At 52.4% G+C, this 18,201-nt stretch overlaps 1 protein-coding gene across 2 annotated transcripts in view; it reads left to right on the top strand.

The window, feature by feature from the left end:
* LOC142914718 (protocadherin Fat 1-like) overlaps positions 1-14,273 on the top strand; it is a 34,366-nt gene extending 20,093 nt beyond the window's left edge. The window contains exons 9-17 of one of the 2 annotated variants that reach the window (XM_076061151.1): positions 508-718; positions 1,042-3,632; positions 4,473-4,872; positions 5,173-5,285; positions 5,584-5,737; positions 10,650-10,892; positions 11,862-12,239; positions 12,488-12,720; positions 13,561-14,273. In XM_076061151.1, the coding sequence (XP_075917266.1) occupies positions 508-718; positions 1,042-3,632; positions 4,473-4,872; positions 5,173-5,285; positions 5,584-5,737; positions 10,650-10,892; positions 11,862-12,239; positions 12,488-12,720; positions 13,561-13,602 (4,365 nt within the window). In that variant the 3' untranslated portion in view covers positions 13,603-14,273. Of the gene's footprint in view, positions 1-507; positions 719-1,041; positions 3,633-4,472; positions 4,873-5,172; positions 5,376-5,583; positions 5,738-10,649; positions 10,893-11,861; positions 12,240-12,487; positions 12,721-13,560 lie in introns of both variants that reach the window. The other variant, XM_076061150.1, reaches the window with a different exon arrangement.
* Positions 14,274-18,201: the final 3,928 nt, after the last annotated feature.

Genomic DNA, 18,201 nt, shown 5'->3' with positions numbered 1-18,201 from the left:
TGCTCTCTTGGTGTTCTGACCTCGGAGGGACCTTTCCTAAGGGGCCCATCAAACTCTTGTTCATCTGGAGATTTTCGCCGATAGCTGTTACATCCTCGCCTTGAGAGTTTTATTATTTCTTTATATCTCTATATGGCCTGTTTATGACCGACATCTGTTTTTTCGTGTTTCTGGCTTACGGGTTTGATTCATTAAAAAAATATATATATTGTTTGTCACGAAAGAAAGGAAAAATAAATCTAGGTGTATGCATCCGTAAATATTCTTATGGATATTAATTGTGGAAAAAGGGCCGTATACAACAGTGTAGTGTAGTTTGTCACGTAAACAAACCGTGTCACCGATCGCCACGTTTCATTAAGGTGACACCAAACCTTGCCGATTGGCCGTGTCGAGCGGCGGTGACGCAGTTTGACGGCACCGCAGCGCCGGAGAAATGGAGGCTGAACCTTAGGAAGATGTTTCTAAGGAGCTTACTCTCTCACTCACTCTCTCCCGCGCGAGCAGGTGCAGGACGCCAGGATCCCCGTGAGGCGAGCGTACACCACGGTGTTGGTGAGCGTCATCGATGACAACGACCACACGCCCGTCTTCACCGTCGACCCCTACGAGGCCTACGTGGCGGAGTGGGCGGCCGTGGGCTCCACCGTGATACGCGTCAATGCGTTCGACCGCGACGACGGCCCCAACGGCAACGTCAGATACAGCATCAAATCCGGTGACCGCTTCACCACCACTCCCTCTCCCGCCGCCACTCCCATCCCACCGTCGCCACTCCCACCCACCCGGGGGGAGTTTCTGCACCGGGGCACATTTCCAGCGTCGTGGTTTCTTCGTGGCGACGCTCTGTCGCGTCTCTCTCCCCGAGCGAGTCGCGGGTCCAACTCGGATCGCCGGGGGGTGGGGGGGCCAGGCAGCCGACGGGGCGCCGAGGCTTCCCCCGCGTCATTTGTCCTCAACAGCTCCTTTCAGTTTTGACGACGTGAACTGGCGCTCGTCCGACGACGACGATTCAAGACGCCCTCCGAATTCCCCCGACAGGAAACGTGGGGAATTCCTTCGCCGTCCACCACACGCTGGGTGTCGTCTCTGTGGCGCGGAAGCTGAACGGTTCTGCGGTGGAGAGCTACGAGCTGATGGTAAGGGCGGAGGACCACGGGCGCCCGCAACGCTCCACGGTCGCCACCGTCCGCATCGTCGTCAACGCGTACGGCGTTCCCCCCAAATTCGCCCCCGTCGGCGTCGACGGCTCGGCGGAGGTCACCGAAGGCGCCGTGCCCGGGAGCTTCGTGCTCGCAGTGAGCGCCTCCGGCCGGTCGACGGTCACCTACGAAATACGGGAGGGCGATCCCGAAGGCGCCTTCGACATCCACCCGACGTCCGGGGTCGTCGCCACCAAACGGCCGCTGGACCGCGAGCGGACGCTGTCGTACCGGCTGACGGTGCGGGCCACGGACGCGGCGAGCCTCTCGGCGGACGCGTCGGTGTCGATCCGCGTGCTCGACGAAAACGACAACGCGCCCGTCTTCGATCGCCCGCGCTACCGCGGGGCCGTCGGCGAGGAGGCGGTGGCGGGGACCCCGGTGCTGGACCCCGACGGCGTCCCGCTCGTCATACGAGCCGCCGACGCGGACGACGGCGAGGGGCGCGCGACGGTCGCCTATCGGATCGTCGAGCGCGAAGCCAGAAAGTACTTCTCCGTCGACCCACGCACGGGGGCCGTCAGGATGGCCGGGGCCCTCGACCGCGAGACGACGGCCGAGTTCCGCTTCCGGGTGACCGCGTCGGACGGCGGCAGCCCGAAGATGTCCGCCAAGACACCGGCCGAGGTGACCGTCGCCGTGCTGGACGCCAACGACTGCCCGCCGGCGTTCTCGACGGCCGCGTACGAGACGACGCTGATCGTGCCGACCCGCGCCGGCGTCCGCCTGCTGACCCTGGCGGCCTCTGACCCGGACGTCGGCGCCGTGTTGACCTACCGCGTCGCCTCGGGAAACGTCGGCGACGCGTTCGCCGTAGACACGCGCACCGGGGACGTCGCGGTACGGAACGCCTCCCTCCTCGCCGCCGGCTATTACCTGCGGGTCGAGGTGTCCGACGGGAGGTTCTCGAGCGCCGCGCGGGTGAAGGTCTCCGTGCGGGCGGTCGGCGGCAGGCTGCGGGTTCCGCCAAAGTACTCGGCGCGCATCCCCGAGAACAGCACGGCGATCGCCGCGGTCGCCGTGGTCGTCGCGACGGGTGGAGATCTCAACGAGCCGCTCGTCTTCGGCTTGCTCGACCCGAGCGGCACGTTCCGGATGAGGCCGACGGCGGGCATCCTGGAGACGGCCGGCGTCGCGTTCGACAGGGAGGAGCGCGATCGCTACGAGCTGCTGGTGGAGGTGAGGGGCGGCCCGAGCGTCGCTCGCACCTTGGTCGAGGTGGACGTCGAAGACGTCAACGACAACGCCCCGGCGTTCGTCGGCCTGCCGTACCGCGCCGTCGTCAGGGCGGCGGCGGCTCCAGGGAGCGCCGTGCTCACCGTGGCGGCCCTCGACCGGGACGTCGGCGAGAACGCCAGGGTGAGGTACTCCTTGAGGGACGACCACGATGGCCGCTTCGTCGTCGATGACTCCGGCGGCAACGTCTCGCTAAGGAGGAGCTTCGCCCCGGACGCATCGGGCGAGGACTTCGTCGTGACCGTGGTGGCGACGGACTGCGGGGTTCCTCCGCTGTCGTCCGCGGTCGACGCCATGGTCACGGTGCTCGACGAGGACGCGCCGGCGTTCGAGAGCCTCTCCCACGTCGCGTGGGTGCCCGAGGACGTCGTGCCGCCCGCGCCGATCGCTCACGTCCACGCGACGGCTCCGGGGGGCCCGCCTCTCGTTTTCTCCATCGTCGACGGCGACCCCTTCGAGCAGTTCTCCGTCGACTTCGGCACGGGCGTCGTGAGCGTCGTCGGCCCTCTGGACCGCGAGACGCGGGCCAACTACCGCCTCGCGGTGCGGGCCGCATCCCCGGCGACGGGCCTGTACGCCGACACGAGCCTGGACGTCGTCGTCGGGGACGTCAACGACAACCGGCCGCTCTTCGCGCGGGGCGCTTACGCCGCCACGCTGTCCGAATTCGCGCCCCCGGGGACCTCCGTCGTCCAGGCGAGAGCCGCCGACGCCGACTCGGGCTCCAACCGGGCGCTCCGCTACGAGATCGTGGACGACGGGGAGAAGGGCGGCGAGGGATTCCACGTGGACCCGGACGGCGGGCTGGTCGTGACAACGGCGCCCCTGGATCACGAGCGAAGCCGGCTTCATCGTTTCTCGGTGCGGGCGACGGACGGCGGCTCCCCTCCCCTCGCCGCCTACGTTCCGGTGACCGTCACCGTCGAGGACGAGAACGACAACGCCCCGGTGTTCGAGCGGCCGCTGTACGAGGCGTCCGTGAACCGGCTGGTCTTGGCCGGGCACTTCGTGGCCGCGCCGAGGGCGTTTGACGCCGACGCGTCGGACGCCCACCGGCTCCGATACGCCATCGTCTCCCCCTCCAGGGACGACATTCGTGAATCATATCGCGACATCGAGACCAGCTTCGCGATCGACGTCGAGACAGGCGTCGTCTCCGTCATCGGCGACAGCCTGCGATTAGGCCTCGGCAAGGTAAGGTAATTTACCTTTTTTACCGGGTAAAATGGTAAAGGCTAAAGGTGTCGACATGCCAAGGGGTAAGGTAGTTTAAAGGTAGCTCGGAAGAATTACCCGATAGGGTAAAGATAGAGCGAAGTATTACCCGGTAAATACGGTGCCTTGTTTACTGCTAAAAGCTCCGTGGCGCAGTCCGTGGCCTTCATTGAATAAGTCATATTTTTTTTAAACTTTTTTAAAGCACGCTGTTATGAAATGTACCGTAGAAGTAATGTAAGAACTCCAGGAAGTGGCCCCGAAGCTTGCCACAACGTAAGGGGCCGTGGCCAATTACAGCCAACGTCAGTTGACAGTGGGCAATTAGACCCAAGCCGAAACACAACATATAAAAAATAATGTTTAAAAATATTTTATTTTATTTTTAATGATAGTATATAGTATTGTCATCAGTATGACATAAGTATACCAAGTTTGCAGTCGAAACCACATTGGGAAGTAGGTTAAAATTGAGTTAAAAGATTTGAGGCTACAACAATGACAACAACAGAGTGAGTTAATAGAAAGCGTGTAAAATTGGAATAATCGAGAATATTCTATATGATAAAAGCGCTCTACCTAGCATTTACCTGTTTTAAACCTTTTTCATGTGTAGTACCCCAGTAATTACTACCCTGTAATCGGGTAATTTGTATGGGGTAAGGGTAAAAGGTAGGGTAAAGGTAGGCTCGTTGCTTTTAACCTTTTACCTTACCTGCTGAAGGGTAAAAGGTAGGGTAGAGTGATTGTATTGTGGTAAGGTAAAAGGTTGGGTAAAGGTAGGCTCGTTGTTTTTACCTTTTACCTTACCTTGCCGAGACCTACCTGCGATGGCAGCTGCCCGCCCTCTACCGCTTCCGGGTCTCGGTCACGGACGGAACGTTCGTCAGCGTAGCCACGGTGGCGGTCGACTTGCTGCCCGCCTTCGAGTGGCCCAAGTACGCGATGGAGATCCCCGAAAACTCAGAGGCAGGGACCCCGGTGGTCTTGCGGCGGGCCATGGACGCCGACGCGAGCGGGCGCATCTTAGGGAGGGCGCCCCCCGCCGAGGTGATCTTCGCCACGGGCTACGCCAACGACCGCCCCCCGCGGTTCTTGGACTCGGTGGTCTACGTCCGCGTGCCGGAGGACGCGGAGCCCGGCCTGGCGTTGGCCGTCATCCGGGCGGACGACGCGGACGCCACGTCGGAACACCTGCGGCTTACGTACCACCTGACGGGTAGTGTATAGTAGTTAGTAGTGTATAGTGTAGTATACCGGTACAGCACGACACACGTTGCGTTGGAGAGTGAACCCACCGCTACATTTACAGTTGGCTGCGGAGACCCCCCACGTTAAACCGACTCTCGTCGTCAAACTCTCGGTCACATTCTTTGGGTCTTTCGGTAAATTAAAAAAATATAATAATAAAATATCATGACGTTTCGATCGCAACACAAGCAATCGTCATCGTGAGAGAGAAATTAAAACTCCCTGTCCGTCACGACGGCGATCGCCGACCGCGTCCTACCCACCGCAGGCGGCGACCCGCTGGGCCACTTCTCCCTCGGCCCCGTCAACATGGGGGGCGAGTGGACGCTGCGCCTGGAGCGGCCGCTCGACCGCGAGGAGAAGGAGTACCACATCTTGCAGGTGACAGCCACGGACTGCACCTACGCGAGGACGGTCGTCGTGGTCGTCATTGTGCTGGACGTCAATGACAATGACCCCGTGTGTGACAAGGTACCGGTGGCCGTAGACTCGCCGCACAGACCCACACACTATAACGACCACCGCCATTCGCCACTAAGTGGTGGTGACGTCACCACTAATACGTGACCTCACCACTAATACCAACACCACTACAAACACTAATACCACCACCACTACTACCACGACTACCACCACCACTACTACCATACTACTGCTGTGCCCCACGGTGCCCCCCCAGCTGTGGTACAACGTCACCGTGCTGGAGGATGTCGCGCCAGGATTCTTCATGCTGAGCGTTTCCGCCCGTGACTCCGACCTCGGCCCTAACGGCACCGTCAGATACTCGCTGCACGACGCCGGAGCAACGCCCTTCCGCTTGCACCTCGTCAGCGGTAACACTTATCCTGTCACTCGCATAGTCACACTCCTCTCACACCCCTCTCTCATAGTCGTTAGGGTCGGGATCGAACCCACGACCTCCTGCGTACCAGGCGTGGTAGTCAACATCTCATGGCAACCGTGGTGATGATGATGAGAGAGACACAAACTCAAAATTTACAGCCGGGGTCGGGGTCGGGATGGAACCCACGACCTCCTGCGTACCAGGCGAGGTAGTTATCATCACCACAGTGGCCATGAGATGTTGAGAGACGCAAACTCCAAATATACAGCAGCAGGCATCGTCGGGGTCGGGATGGAACCCACGACCTCCTGCGTACCAGGCGAGGTAGTCAACATCTCCTAACCATCGTGGTGATGATGATGAGAGAGACGCAAACTCCAAATATACAGCAGCAGACATCGTCGGGGCCGGTGTTGTATATGTGGTGTGTGAAATTTTTTAATTTGCATAATGTATCCGAAATTATGTTAATTATGCATATAAATTATGCTAATTTGAGAGATTATTGTGTTAGTTTATGCGAGTGGGTGTGGTTATGTTAATGACAGCCTTTATGATAATCAGCCCCCGCCTCGTAGACGAGGTGGGGTTATCAATCTGGATAATGCAATCAATCGTATGCTGTTATGCTAGTGTCAACTCGGCTTCGTTGTCTAAATTCGTATTATCGATCAGTGTAATGCAATTATTCTCGCTTTAACGTTTACTGAGTGAATTAGTGTGTTTATATTTTAGGTCCCCAAGTTCATATCTTGTCGCAGGATACAGTCCTTATGCAAAAATTATAGAAAAGAATCACACGACCACTTCTGCATTAATCAATTTATTTTCTAATTAAACCTTAACTCTAATATAGTATGTGACTCTCAATCTCGGAATTTTTAACACTGTATCAATACAGTATCATCAACATCTGTATGATTTCACTTTGACAATGGCACATGGATTCCTTTCCCCGCATGACGCGAGCCATTGTAGAGATAGAAATTTAAAACATGCATATAATATTCGAACCAAAAACCTTCACTTATAATATGCAAGTTCATATATTTGAACTTATATATATAGCCCACACCGTCCTGCATTCATTTATAGTTCCATAAGCAATTCTTGCAGGCAATTCTTATCCATTGTTTCCCTTTTGGTATCGGAGCTATTAATTCTTATACAGCATAACACGAGCGTATAGAAAATATGAATAAAGTCCTTAAGATTATGCGACGGTATTCATACGAAAGACAATCAAAAAGTTATTTCCATTCCTAAAGGCACGAATATACGTTCATAGATTCATCAGCGATGTTGTATAATTAAGAGATGGCTTGGTGTGCGGCGGGACGTGCTTCTCACGGGAGATTAATTAATTCGTTCCGACCATGGATGAACTCGTCCGTCTGAACGGGCTCGTAGCTATCCGTGGTGCTAAAGTTCAGGGTAAGAATCCACCCATTTTTTTCGCCATATAGCATTGTGATATGGTAGCTTAGCTGATTGGAGAATATATAGAGTTTATTGATAACATTGAGGTAATTTATATTTTAGTTTTTTTATTGGTTTACTATATAGTATTCATTATATAGTGTAGTGTATACCCAGTTACTGTGAATAGCTCAGATGTGAAGGCTGTGACTTTAACATAGCCGTTTCTCTGACCAGTCACAAGCTAATCACTCAGTTATTTCAATGCTAAATTCTCCTAGTTATTTCAATGCTAAATTCTCCTGTTTGATTTGTACTAGGTGCCTCTGTGAATGTGTATGCTTTGAATTTAACATAGCCATTTCTGTGACCAGTCACAAGCTAATCACTGAGCTATTTCAAAGCTAAATTCTATGCTAATTCCTTTGTCAAGGGGTGCCTCTGTGGATGTGTATGCTTTGACTTTAAAATAGCCATTTCTGTGACCAGTTAAGCTAATCACTCAGCTATTTAAATGCTAAATTTTATGCTAATTCCTTTCTCAAGGCGCTTTGTTTCTTTTCACACAGCTTAAAGGTCGCGATCTGAGCGTGGCTTTGTTCGCTCCAGCACTGTCCTCCAGACAGTCTCGTCCCTTCACCTGATGAAGGCCGCTTGTGTTGTGGCCTAAACGTCGTGAGAATTTCATTGTGTTATTTTATTTTATCAATTTATTATTTTATTCTCATTCTACGTGACTTTACCGAAAGAACCAAAGAAGATGAATCCTTGCCGTCACGAAAGCTTTAAATCGAAATAAGTCGTTATATATCACAATGCTATATGGCGAAAAAATGGGTGGATTCTTACCCTCAACTTCAGCACCACGGATAACTACGTGCCCCGTTCAGACGGACGAGTTCATCCATGGTCGAAACGGAGAAGGGGGAGAGAGACAGCTGCGAGGCGCTGTTATACTCCATGTTGTAAATCATACCATTAACCGTGGTGTGAGAGGTATTAAGAGTCAATGCCAGCGAAAGAGCTGCGGTCAAGGTCATCGTAAAATACAATTAATTAAGAACCGAAATGGTTTAAAACATCTTTCCAATGGTTACTAAGCCAGAATCCATCTTCTCGGTTGAAATTGTCTCTGTGCTTGTATATGTCAATTGCCTCATGAACGAATCTCTCATGGTAGCCGGTTGGTTTGCAAAGAACCTCCGTCTTGGAGAAGTCAATGTCATGTGAGCCCACTGAATTATAACAGTGATCAGCCACGGCAAAGGAGTTAGTTCTACCCTGTTACAAGTCTGCTTTATGTTCCCGGATGCGGTCCAAGATATGTCGTTTGGTTTCTCTAATGTAGCTACTACCACAGAGGCACTTTAGTTTGTAAACGCCCGGGTACTGTATGTCTGGAACTGCATCTTTTACAGATGGAACCAGATCACGGATTTTATGTACTGTGTTGAATCGGACCTGGATCTTTTTTGTGACCCCTGCAATGTAGAAGGCCACTTGTGTTGTGGCCAAAACGTCGTGAGAATTTTATTGTGTTATTTTATTAATTTATTATTTTATTCTCATTCTACGTGACTTTACCGAAAGAACCAAAGAAGATGAATCCTTGCAGTCACGAAAGCTTTAAATCGAAAAATAGGTTGGCGTAGGTCGACCAGTTGACACGCTGTTGCAGTTGTGGAACTCGGTCGGTAGATGGCGCACGCAGCTTGCTCGCAGCGTGCTCGGTGGTGTTGTAGAGTGTTGACACCGGTTGCGCAATCGGCGCTGGCGATGCACGTTCGTTGCATTACTACTTTTGATGATGCTGACTCGCACCATGTAGCCTCGTCGGACGAACTCAGTTGAGGTGATGATCTCCTTGCTGGTGAGCTGAGGAGCTGAGGAGCTCCGTTGAGGAGCTCCGTTGATGAGTTCCCCCGAACTGAGGTTTCAATGCTGCAGTGTCCTCTTTTATGCCAAAATCCTTCCTGTTGGCTCCTCCCCACCAGGTGGGGCTTCTTTTGATTTAGCGGTGTGTCATGGTCTGGAGCGCGTGTCCGTATGCGTGTCCGTATGTGTGTCCATCCGTATGTGTGTCCTTGTCTGCGCCATATGTTGTCCTCTTTCTATAAACCACCAAAAGTAAAACAAACATGTTACAAACCGTCTCGAAGGCGTCTCTCTGTCTGCCGGTGCGAGAGGGAGGGCAAGCTTCCCTCCCTGCATGTCATATTCCCGACACACAAAGGAATGGTTAAGGTCTAAAGTTAACACTTATCCCTCACAGTTTGGTATCGCACCACCCGCAGCCATGATTCTGTATGTAACCCAAGGTCTGTGTCAGCTTTCCATTGTGGTATTTGACTCATGTCAAGGGAAGGTGTTTTCCCGAGCGTATGCACACTCCTACCCCGCGCTGCTGGGAGACAAAGACGGCCGGGATCTCTTTCTCTCTCTGACCCTGGGTTTAACATCACTTAAGTCATGTAGTTTACGTTTAACAAAGTTGTGTAAGCGGAGTATAGTTTACGGTGAACAGCGTTAGCATTAATGTTATGTATGAAATTTTGTATTGTGATTTTTTTTTTACTTAACTTTGCCTGGTGTCTTGGCTGACACGCTGCCATTCCAAGCATCTCTTCCCCCCGCCCTTGGGTTTTCCAGGCTCTTTAGCTTACGTTTGCAGTTTTGCTGTGCGCTTGTTTTTTCCTCTCTAACCTTATATTAACTCTACTTATTATGTCTGGAGGTTAGAGAATTCATTTAGACTTAGGAAAATTCTTATTGTCATATGCTTCGGGTCAAGTTGTATAGAAATGATTAAAATATGGAAATAACATTTCATATTGAATTAATAGATGGGTGATGGTTCCATGATATAGCTTGTGGTCTGGTTGCCAATTGGAGTGAGCGTGAGGGTCGATAATTTAGCCTATTCCTGTTGTTGAATTTCGAACTGTACGTTACTTTAATAGTAATGCAGGATAAATGGTTGGCTGTTTGGCTTGGCTGTCTGCGGCTAGCACAAACTCTCAGTGACCCTGGCTTTGTGTTTACGTCAGTCTCTTGCAATTCGCTGCTCTGCACTCTGTCTGTTCCCTTGACCCTGGGAGTTTGTAACTGTCAAAATCATGTCAGTAGGTCATGGTAAATGGCTTTTCCATGACCTCCACATACCATGCTGAGGGCCTGGGTTGGTGTTGTTTTTATTCATTATATAAAAAAAAAACAATAGAAATATGCATCTATATGTATGGGAAAATTACTTGTTAATATTAAGATGGAAAAAGGGCCTATATACAACATCGGGATGGAACCCACGACCTCCTGCGTACCAGGCGAGGTACTTAACATCTAGCCATCGTGGTGATGATGATGAGAGAGACGCAAACTCCAAATTTACAGCAGCAGGCGTCGTCGGGGTAGGGATTGAACCCACGACCTCCTGCATACCAGGCGAGGTAGTTAACATCTCTTGTCGGCGTGGCCCCGCGTAGGGAAGCTCTTTACGCGGGCACCGCTGGACCACGAGGCCGCCCCGGTCCACGCGCTCACCGTGGTCGCGAACGACCGGGGCGGCCGCTCCTGCCGGGCGGAGGTCCTCGTGAGGGTGGAGGACATGGACGACTCGGCCCCGCGCTTCCTCGCGGGGTCGCCCCCCCGTGCCGTCGCCCTGCGTTGGCGCCACGCCGGCGTGGGGACGGCGGTGACGAGCGCGCGCGCCGTCGACTCCGAACTGGGTACGGTGACGACGAAGTTGACGATGACGACGAAGATGATGACAATGACGACGATGACGTACATACACACACGTGAGTGTGTACATTATGGGGAGCGGTGGTGTAGCGGTTAGCGCTACGCCGCGCTACGAACCCGGTGACCGGGGTTCGATTCCCGCTCACGGCCAACACCAGTGACGATTATCTAAACCGGTCCCGGGCCTCCCCTAGGTCGACTCAGCCTCAAATGAGTACCTGGTGCGGTGTGTAAACATCGCCAGTAGGGAGGCAAAGGCGGCCGGGCGTGGTGCTGGCCAACCACCCACTCGAGTGCCACAGTGCCGGCCTTTATAGGTGCTACTCGCTGACAGCACTTGCCCCAAAAGTCTGAGGCTACACGTGGGATCTTTAGCTTTGGCGATCTGGACACATTCCCATCGGTGAGCTCCTCCAGCAGGCAAGGCTGCGTTGGCTGGGTCATGTGGCCTGCATGCCCAGCCACCGCATGCCGAAACAGCTTTTGTTCGGCCGGATCGAGGGGGCTAAACGGGCGCGGCACGGGCTAGAGAAGAGATGGAGTGACGTGGTACAGGAGGACGTGGAGCTGAGTGGACTTGCCGATGACCGGTACCAGCGGTCTCGAGATCGGCCTCTGTGGAGGAGGCTCGTGAAGGACGCTACTGGGCAGTTGGAGGCAGTCGCCCTCCAACAACAACGGAGGGCGGAGGAGCGACGCTCACAACAACGAGCGGAGCGCCGGGTGGCTAAAGCACAGCAAGTTGGCACAGTAGGCGGTACAGGTGGTGCTTCAGCCAGTCATCTCGGTCATCTCAGTCAGTCGACCCGTGGCACCTGAGTCTGCCCCGTGACCTCCTGCCAGCGGGCGTTCGACACTTCACTTGACTGCCTCAAGGTGCACATTGCCTGGCACAAGCGCCGTGGTGACGCCACCGCCACTTAGTGGCGAATGGCGGTTGTTGTGTGTTTTAGGCCGCCGCCGCAGGGTGACTCACTTTCTGCTGGACTCGGCCGGCTACCGCTTCGCCATCGACGTCCGTTCGGGCCTCATCGTCGTCAAGCGTCCGCTGGAGCGCCGTGCCCTCTACAACCTCACGGTGCTCGCCCGCGCCGGGGGGGGGGGCTCGGCGCCTTCCGCCACCGCGGCGATTTCCGTGTCCCTCCGTGACGACGATGACGTCGCCACCCCGGCGTTCCGGCGGCCGGCTTACCGCGTCACCGTGCCGGAGGACGCGGCGCCGGGCACCACGGTCGTCACCGTGGCGGCCACCTTCGGCGGGGCGGGCGCGCCGAGCTACGGCATCGCCAGCGGCAACGAGCTCGGGGCGTTCGGGATCGACCGGAGGCTCGGTGAGAGACGCGGCACGGGGCACAGACGGCGGCCCTCTTGGGTCTCTGTCTCCCATAGAATCACGCAGAGGTGCGTTTTGTGTGTGTGCTGTGTGTGTGCTGTGTGCATGCTGCGTGCGTGCTGTGTGCGTGCTGTGTGAGTGCGTGCTGTGTGTGTGCTGTGTGTGTGCTGTGTGTGTGTGTGTGCTGTGTGCGTGCGTGCTGTGTGCGCTGTGTGCGTGCGTGCTGTGTGTGCCGTGTTGCCCCAGGCGTCATAAGCGTCGTGGCGAGGGCCCTGGACTACGACAAGCGCCGCCACCACTACCTGACGGTGTGGGCCGCCGCCGCCAGCGACGGCGACGGCGACGACGCCGGAGGGGCGGCGACCTCGCCGAGCGCCGTTACCGTGGTGACCGTGGACGTCACCGACGAACCGCGGTTCGCCGCGAAGAGCGCCGTCGTCGGGGAGGAGGACGCCCTGCCTGGTGACGCCATCGTCACGGTAACGGCGTCGACCCGTGACGATGCCGGTTACGTCGTCGTCAGATCGTCGTCACGGTGACGGCGTTAACCTGTAACATCGCGTTTAGGTCGTCACTAAACCAGCAGAAGCAGCAGCAGCATGATGATGATCATGGTGGGTGGTAGGGTTTGTATCGTGGTTAAAGCTGTCTCTCTTGCGGTGTTTGTGTTGTGGTTGAAGCTGTCTCTCTTGCGGTGTTGTGGTTAAAGCTGTCTCTCTTGCGGTGTTTGTGTTGTGGTTGAAGCTGTCTCTCTTGCGGTGTTATGGTTAAAGCTGTCTCTCTTGCGGTGTTTGTGTTGTGGTTGAAGCTGTCTATCTCCGGTGGTTGTGGTTGAAGCTGTCTCTCTTGCAGTGTTGGGTTGAAGCTGTCTCTCTGCGGTGATTGTGTTGTGGTTGAAGCTGTCTCTCTTGCGGTGTTGTGGTTGAAGCTGTCTCTCTTGCGGTGTTTGTGTTGTGGTTGAAGCTGTCTCTCTCTTGCGGTGTTTGTGTTGTGGTTGAAGCTATCTCTCTTGCGGTGTTGTGGTTGAAGCTGTCTCTCTCTTGCGGTGTTTGTGTTGTGGTTGAAGCTGTCTATCTGCGGTGGTTGTGGTTGAAGCTGTCTCTCTCGCGGTGTTGTGGTTGAAGCTGTCTCTCTTGCGGTGTTTGTGTTGTGATTGAAGCTGTCTATCTGCGGTGGTTGTGGTTGAAGCTGTCTCTCTCGCGGTGTTGTGGTTGAAGCTGTCTCTCTTGCGGTGTTTGTGGTTGAAGCTGTCTCTCTCTGCTGTGTTTTGTGTTTTGTGCCACCGCCGTCTGTCTCCTTCACCGTCGCATCATCCGTAGAGCGGAGCAGCCGGCGACGCCAGCAGCGAGGAGGAGGAGTAGGAGGAGATTGCCACGTCCTCGCCGCTGCCGGCCGGTGGGCGGCGGGTCCACGTTTGACCGACGGAGCCCCTCGCTCGCTCGCTCGTTGCGGGAGCGTGTCCGCGTGCAGATCACTCAACTCGAGGCTGACGGATGTTGTTTTATTGTTGGTGCCTAATTGTACGTCGCCGCTTGGGGGATGCACCCCGCCAGGCGAGGATCGCACGCCTCCAACGTATCCGCTGTCGGTTAGCATCGGAGGGGACTTGTGGCTCGGCTCGGGCAAACGTTAGCTGCCACGGCAGTGCCCCGGTGCCATTGAATTAAAGCCCCTCCTCCTCGTTTTGTTTGTGTTGCAAGACAATTAGCATTTTGCTGTGCGGTGCGGAAACAAAAAACCGATTGCCCGCCGAGTAAGGGGCTGTTTATCTTTGTTTTTTGTTCAATGTTTTTTCTTCGAAACACATCGGCTCTGGTAGATGTTACTAAACCCGAAATCTTTTAATTTGCCACTGATAACGGTGCGTTGGATGCTCGCACTACTCTCTCTGTCCGCTGTAAAATTAACTCGATGCGTTCCCTTGACAGTTCTTTCCTCGGATTCTCTGCGAGCACCATCGACCCCCCCCCACCCCCCCCCCCCCCGTTGCACTGGAGCGGAGTGCCATTAAACAGCATCTCTTTTGTTTGCATTTTGACTGCTTGTGTTGTGGTTATTGCAAACACGATGCCTTGAATAAAGGTGTCAGTTTTTGTGCCAGTTAAAAGGGTAAAACCTATTTCTAAGTCACCCCCTGTGAGTGGCTGGCTAAAGTGCCATCTGTTGAGGAAGTACTGAAGGCGTTCCGGAGTCTGAGACCAGGAAAGGCAGCGGGTAGAGATGATCTCCCAAGCAAAATGCTGAGAGAGGGTGGCGTTTGTGCACAAACTGCCCTTTATGACATCATAACAACAGCCTGGACCACTGGACGGGTTCCGCAGGATTGGAAGGATGCCCTGGTGGTCCCCCTCTTTAAGAAGGGGGACCGCACAGACTGTAACAACTACAGGGGCATCTCACTCGTCAGTGTGCTGGGAAAGGTCCTGGCAAGGATTATTCAACATCGCCTTGCCAGGCACGCTGAGGAAAGGCTTGCGGAGCCCCAATGCGGTTTCAGGAAAGGGTGGTTGTTGTATATATAGGTGTTATGGAAATTGATGAAAATAATGAAAATTAAATGAAATTTGAGATTTGCATAATTTATCCGAAATTATGTTAATCAGTGTAATTATGCGCATAAATTATGCTGATTCGAGAGGTAATCGTATTAATTAATGCGAGTGGGCGTGGTTATGATAATGCTGGTCGTTATGGATTATCAGGTCGAGCCTCGGTGACTAGGATTGTGTTATGAATTGGAATGACGCAATTAATCGTATGCAGTGACGCAGGCGTTGTGAGCGTGAATGAGAGAGAGTCGATTCGACTCTGCTCTTTAATTCCGTATTATCGATAAAGATACGATTACTCTCGATTGAACATTACGAATTATGCGTGTTATGGATTATGTATGGTGATAGTGTGCTTTTGATAGGTCCCCAGGATTCAGATCTCATACGCAGAACAATATTATGCAGAATTTCAGGAAGAATCACACACAAACCTTCTGCTTTAATCAATTTTATTTCTAGCTAACTTTAATTTTTGGATAATATGAAAACTCAATCTCGGGATTTTGGAATTTCAACACAGCGTTAACATGATACCATCACGATTGCGTTGTTTCACCTCGATAGCGGCACCTGTGGTTAATTCCCGACGCGTAACGCAATCGATCGGTTGTTGAGAGAGAGATTAAAAACATGCGAACTATTCTATCAAACCTTAACTTTATAATATGCAAACTCGTATGCTTGAATTGTTACACAACACAGCACTTGGTCTTTGATTCGTATCCAATCCTTAATACATCCTGATATGCGAAGTTATTATGCTTGAAATCGTCAGCACAGTACCACGTTGATGTTCGTTCATTGATTCATAACGATTATGAATTTAAAGCGTTCGACTGAAATACTTCGAATTGCCTTATCAACACCACTCGATGGCCACAATGCTTCGTTACTTGAATTGTCACACAACACAGCATTCGGTCATTGATCATGCGCGGCCCTTAATGCAATTATTGTCACGTTGTTCACAATAGGATGACTGATTATTATGCAACGCTACTCGTTGACAGGGGCACTACAACCAGTATTATTCTTGGAGGCACAACTATGCGTTTCAATTCGTTATTTAATTCGTGGATACCAGCAAGATTATGCAGAAAGACAATATTAACGAACGACTCAAGTATTTCTAATCAACTTCTCAACGCGACTCAATGGGTGGCGATGTTTCCTTTTGATATCCTTATCTCGGGCCAATCTTTTAATTAATTGTGGCCAGACCCCTGACAGGGAACCGGTTGAACCCGCTCTCTATCCCCGCGAGCGGCGCTCCGTGGTGAGGTGCCAAGAATTAATCCTTGTTAATGGGTCAGTTGGTAATTTATGCGGTTAGAAGTACAGCCCCAGCACAATATTACAGAGAAAAATTATGAACACTCTTAAAAACGATGGATTATTCACTCGGTCGTTGCGATGTTTCCACAATCACGGATGGTTCAATGGCTTGAGGTTTTTAGGCTTTGTTAATGACCCGTGTGTGTGTGTTGAATGGTGTGAGTGGTGAAAGAGTAGGCCAATGTTTGGAATCGATTCTTTGCGTCAAGCAGACGTCTGGTTTGTGTTTAGTGGGGGGCAGTGTATCATACGTATCAGTTGATTCTTCTTTCAGTAGTTGGTTCGGACTCGACGGACGTTGGTGAACGAGTAGATGTGTTGTTGTAGCTGAGATGACCGTCTGGTAGACGGTGTTAGAAGCACGCCCGCAGCGGCGCGCTGGTGCTCCGTCGTCGGCGGTTGTAGATTGCAGGCTCACGATTCGCTCGTGGTGGCGCTGGCCGCTAACAGCGGCAGCGGGTCGCCAATTCGGCGAGTTGTAGAGACGTCTCCGGCGTCGGTGATGGCTGCTCTTCTGCTGAGATGAGTTGAGCGGGTCTTCTGCTGAGATGAGTAGAGATGAGTCTTCTTCTGTTGAGCTGAGTTGAGATCAGTCTTCTTCTGTTGAGCTGAGTTGAGATGAGTCTTCTTCTGTTGAGCTGCCCCCGAGGGCTGATGAGTTGGCCCCGAGGGCTGATGAGTTGATTTCAATGCTGAAACGGCTCCTTTTTATGCCAAAAATCTCTCTCCTTCTCGGCTCCCCCTCACGAGGCGGAGCTATCTTTGATCTGATCGTATGTCGGTGGGGGGGGGTTCGTGTGTCGGTGGTGGGGGGGTTCGTGTGTCAGTGTGTATGTTTGTGTGTGTGTCATTTATGACACGGTCCTGTTCGGGTCTTTCCTCAAGCCATAAACATCAAGACAACAGACACCTCGATTCATCTCGGTGGCGTCTGGTTGTCTGATCCCTCCACCCAGAGAGAGGGGCGGGTTCCCCCCCCCCCCTTTTCCGTTCGCGTTCCGACGCACAAAGAAATGGTTAAGATTTTTTAAAGTTTAACATTTCACATCACAGTTGGTATCTCATCATACACAGTTATGATCCTGCTTGTGATTCATAGTATTTGATTTATTTCCAAGTGAAGATGCTCTTCTGAGCGTATGCATTTTATCACGTGCTGCAGGGAAAGACAAAGGTGGCCGGGAGCACCTCTTTATACTTTGACTTATATTTCTCAAATACCATTTGGTCCCATGTTCGCCAAGACTCGTGTTTGTAACTACGTCCTCCCGACACCTCTCGGTTTTACCGAGGTTCGAATTGTTATGATGGAATTATTAAAAAGAAAAATAATTATCATCCTGAGTTTAAGAGGTCCATTTCTTGATTGTTGGAATGCATATCCCTTGGTTCTGTAAGGTTCTATAATGGAATGTCGTGTAAGGTTAACACGTTGTTATTATTAATATTATTTTGCAATTTCCTTTAAAACTTTCTTTGCCTGGTTGCCGTGTGTGGGGTGGGTGTGTCTCCTAATCAAACCCGGCTGGCTTTTCCAGATGGCCCCTTGTGATAAGGTGTAATTCCTGCTTCTCCGCGCTGTGAGAGAGACAAATGTGGTCGGGGTTGCTTGGAATATTGTTTAAACTCTTTCGCAAGTTTGCCCGTTGTCTCATTCCTTCTCGATAACCTTTGATGTGACTCGGTATTCTTGCTCCAAGCTTTGTTTTAACAGTAAAAGTATTAAAGGTGAAAATCATTTGATAGCGAATTAATCATTGGATAATAATTAACTGATGTGTCTGGTGGCCTGTTCTTAATTGGAGTGAGCGTTAGGATCGCTAATTTTATCTTATTCTTGTTGTTGCCTTTTAATTTTTTTGTTGTTTTACTGGAAAATAAGGAAAAGAATATGTATACGATTTACCCTGTTGGCGTCTGGTGTCTGCTCTCTTGGTGTTCTGACCTCGGAGGGACCTTTCCTAAGGGGCCCATCAAACTCTTGTTCATCTGGAGATTTTCGCCGATAGCTGTTACATCCTCGCCTTGAGAGTTTTATTATTTCTTTATATCTCTATATGGCCTGTTTATGAC

Source organism: Petromyzon marinus, unplaced genomic scaffold (genome assembly GCF_048934315.1).
Source record: "Petromyzon marinus isolate PM22_M1 ecotype Great Lakes invasive population unplaced genomic scaffold, UKy_Petmar_22M1.pri1.0 PM_G_Scaffold_29, whole genome shotgun sequence".
Classification (NCBI taxonomy): domain Eukaryota; kingdom Metazoa; phylum Chordata; class Hyperoartia; order Petromyzontiformes; family Petromyzontidae; genus Petromyzon; species Petromyzon marinus.
This window is presented reverse-complemented; position numbering and strand designations above follow the sequence as displayed.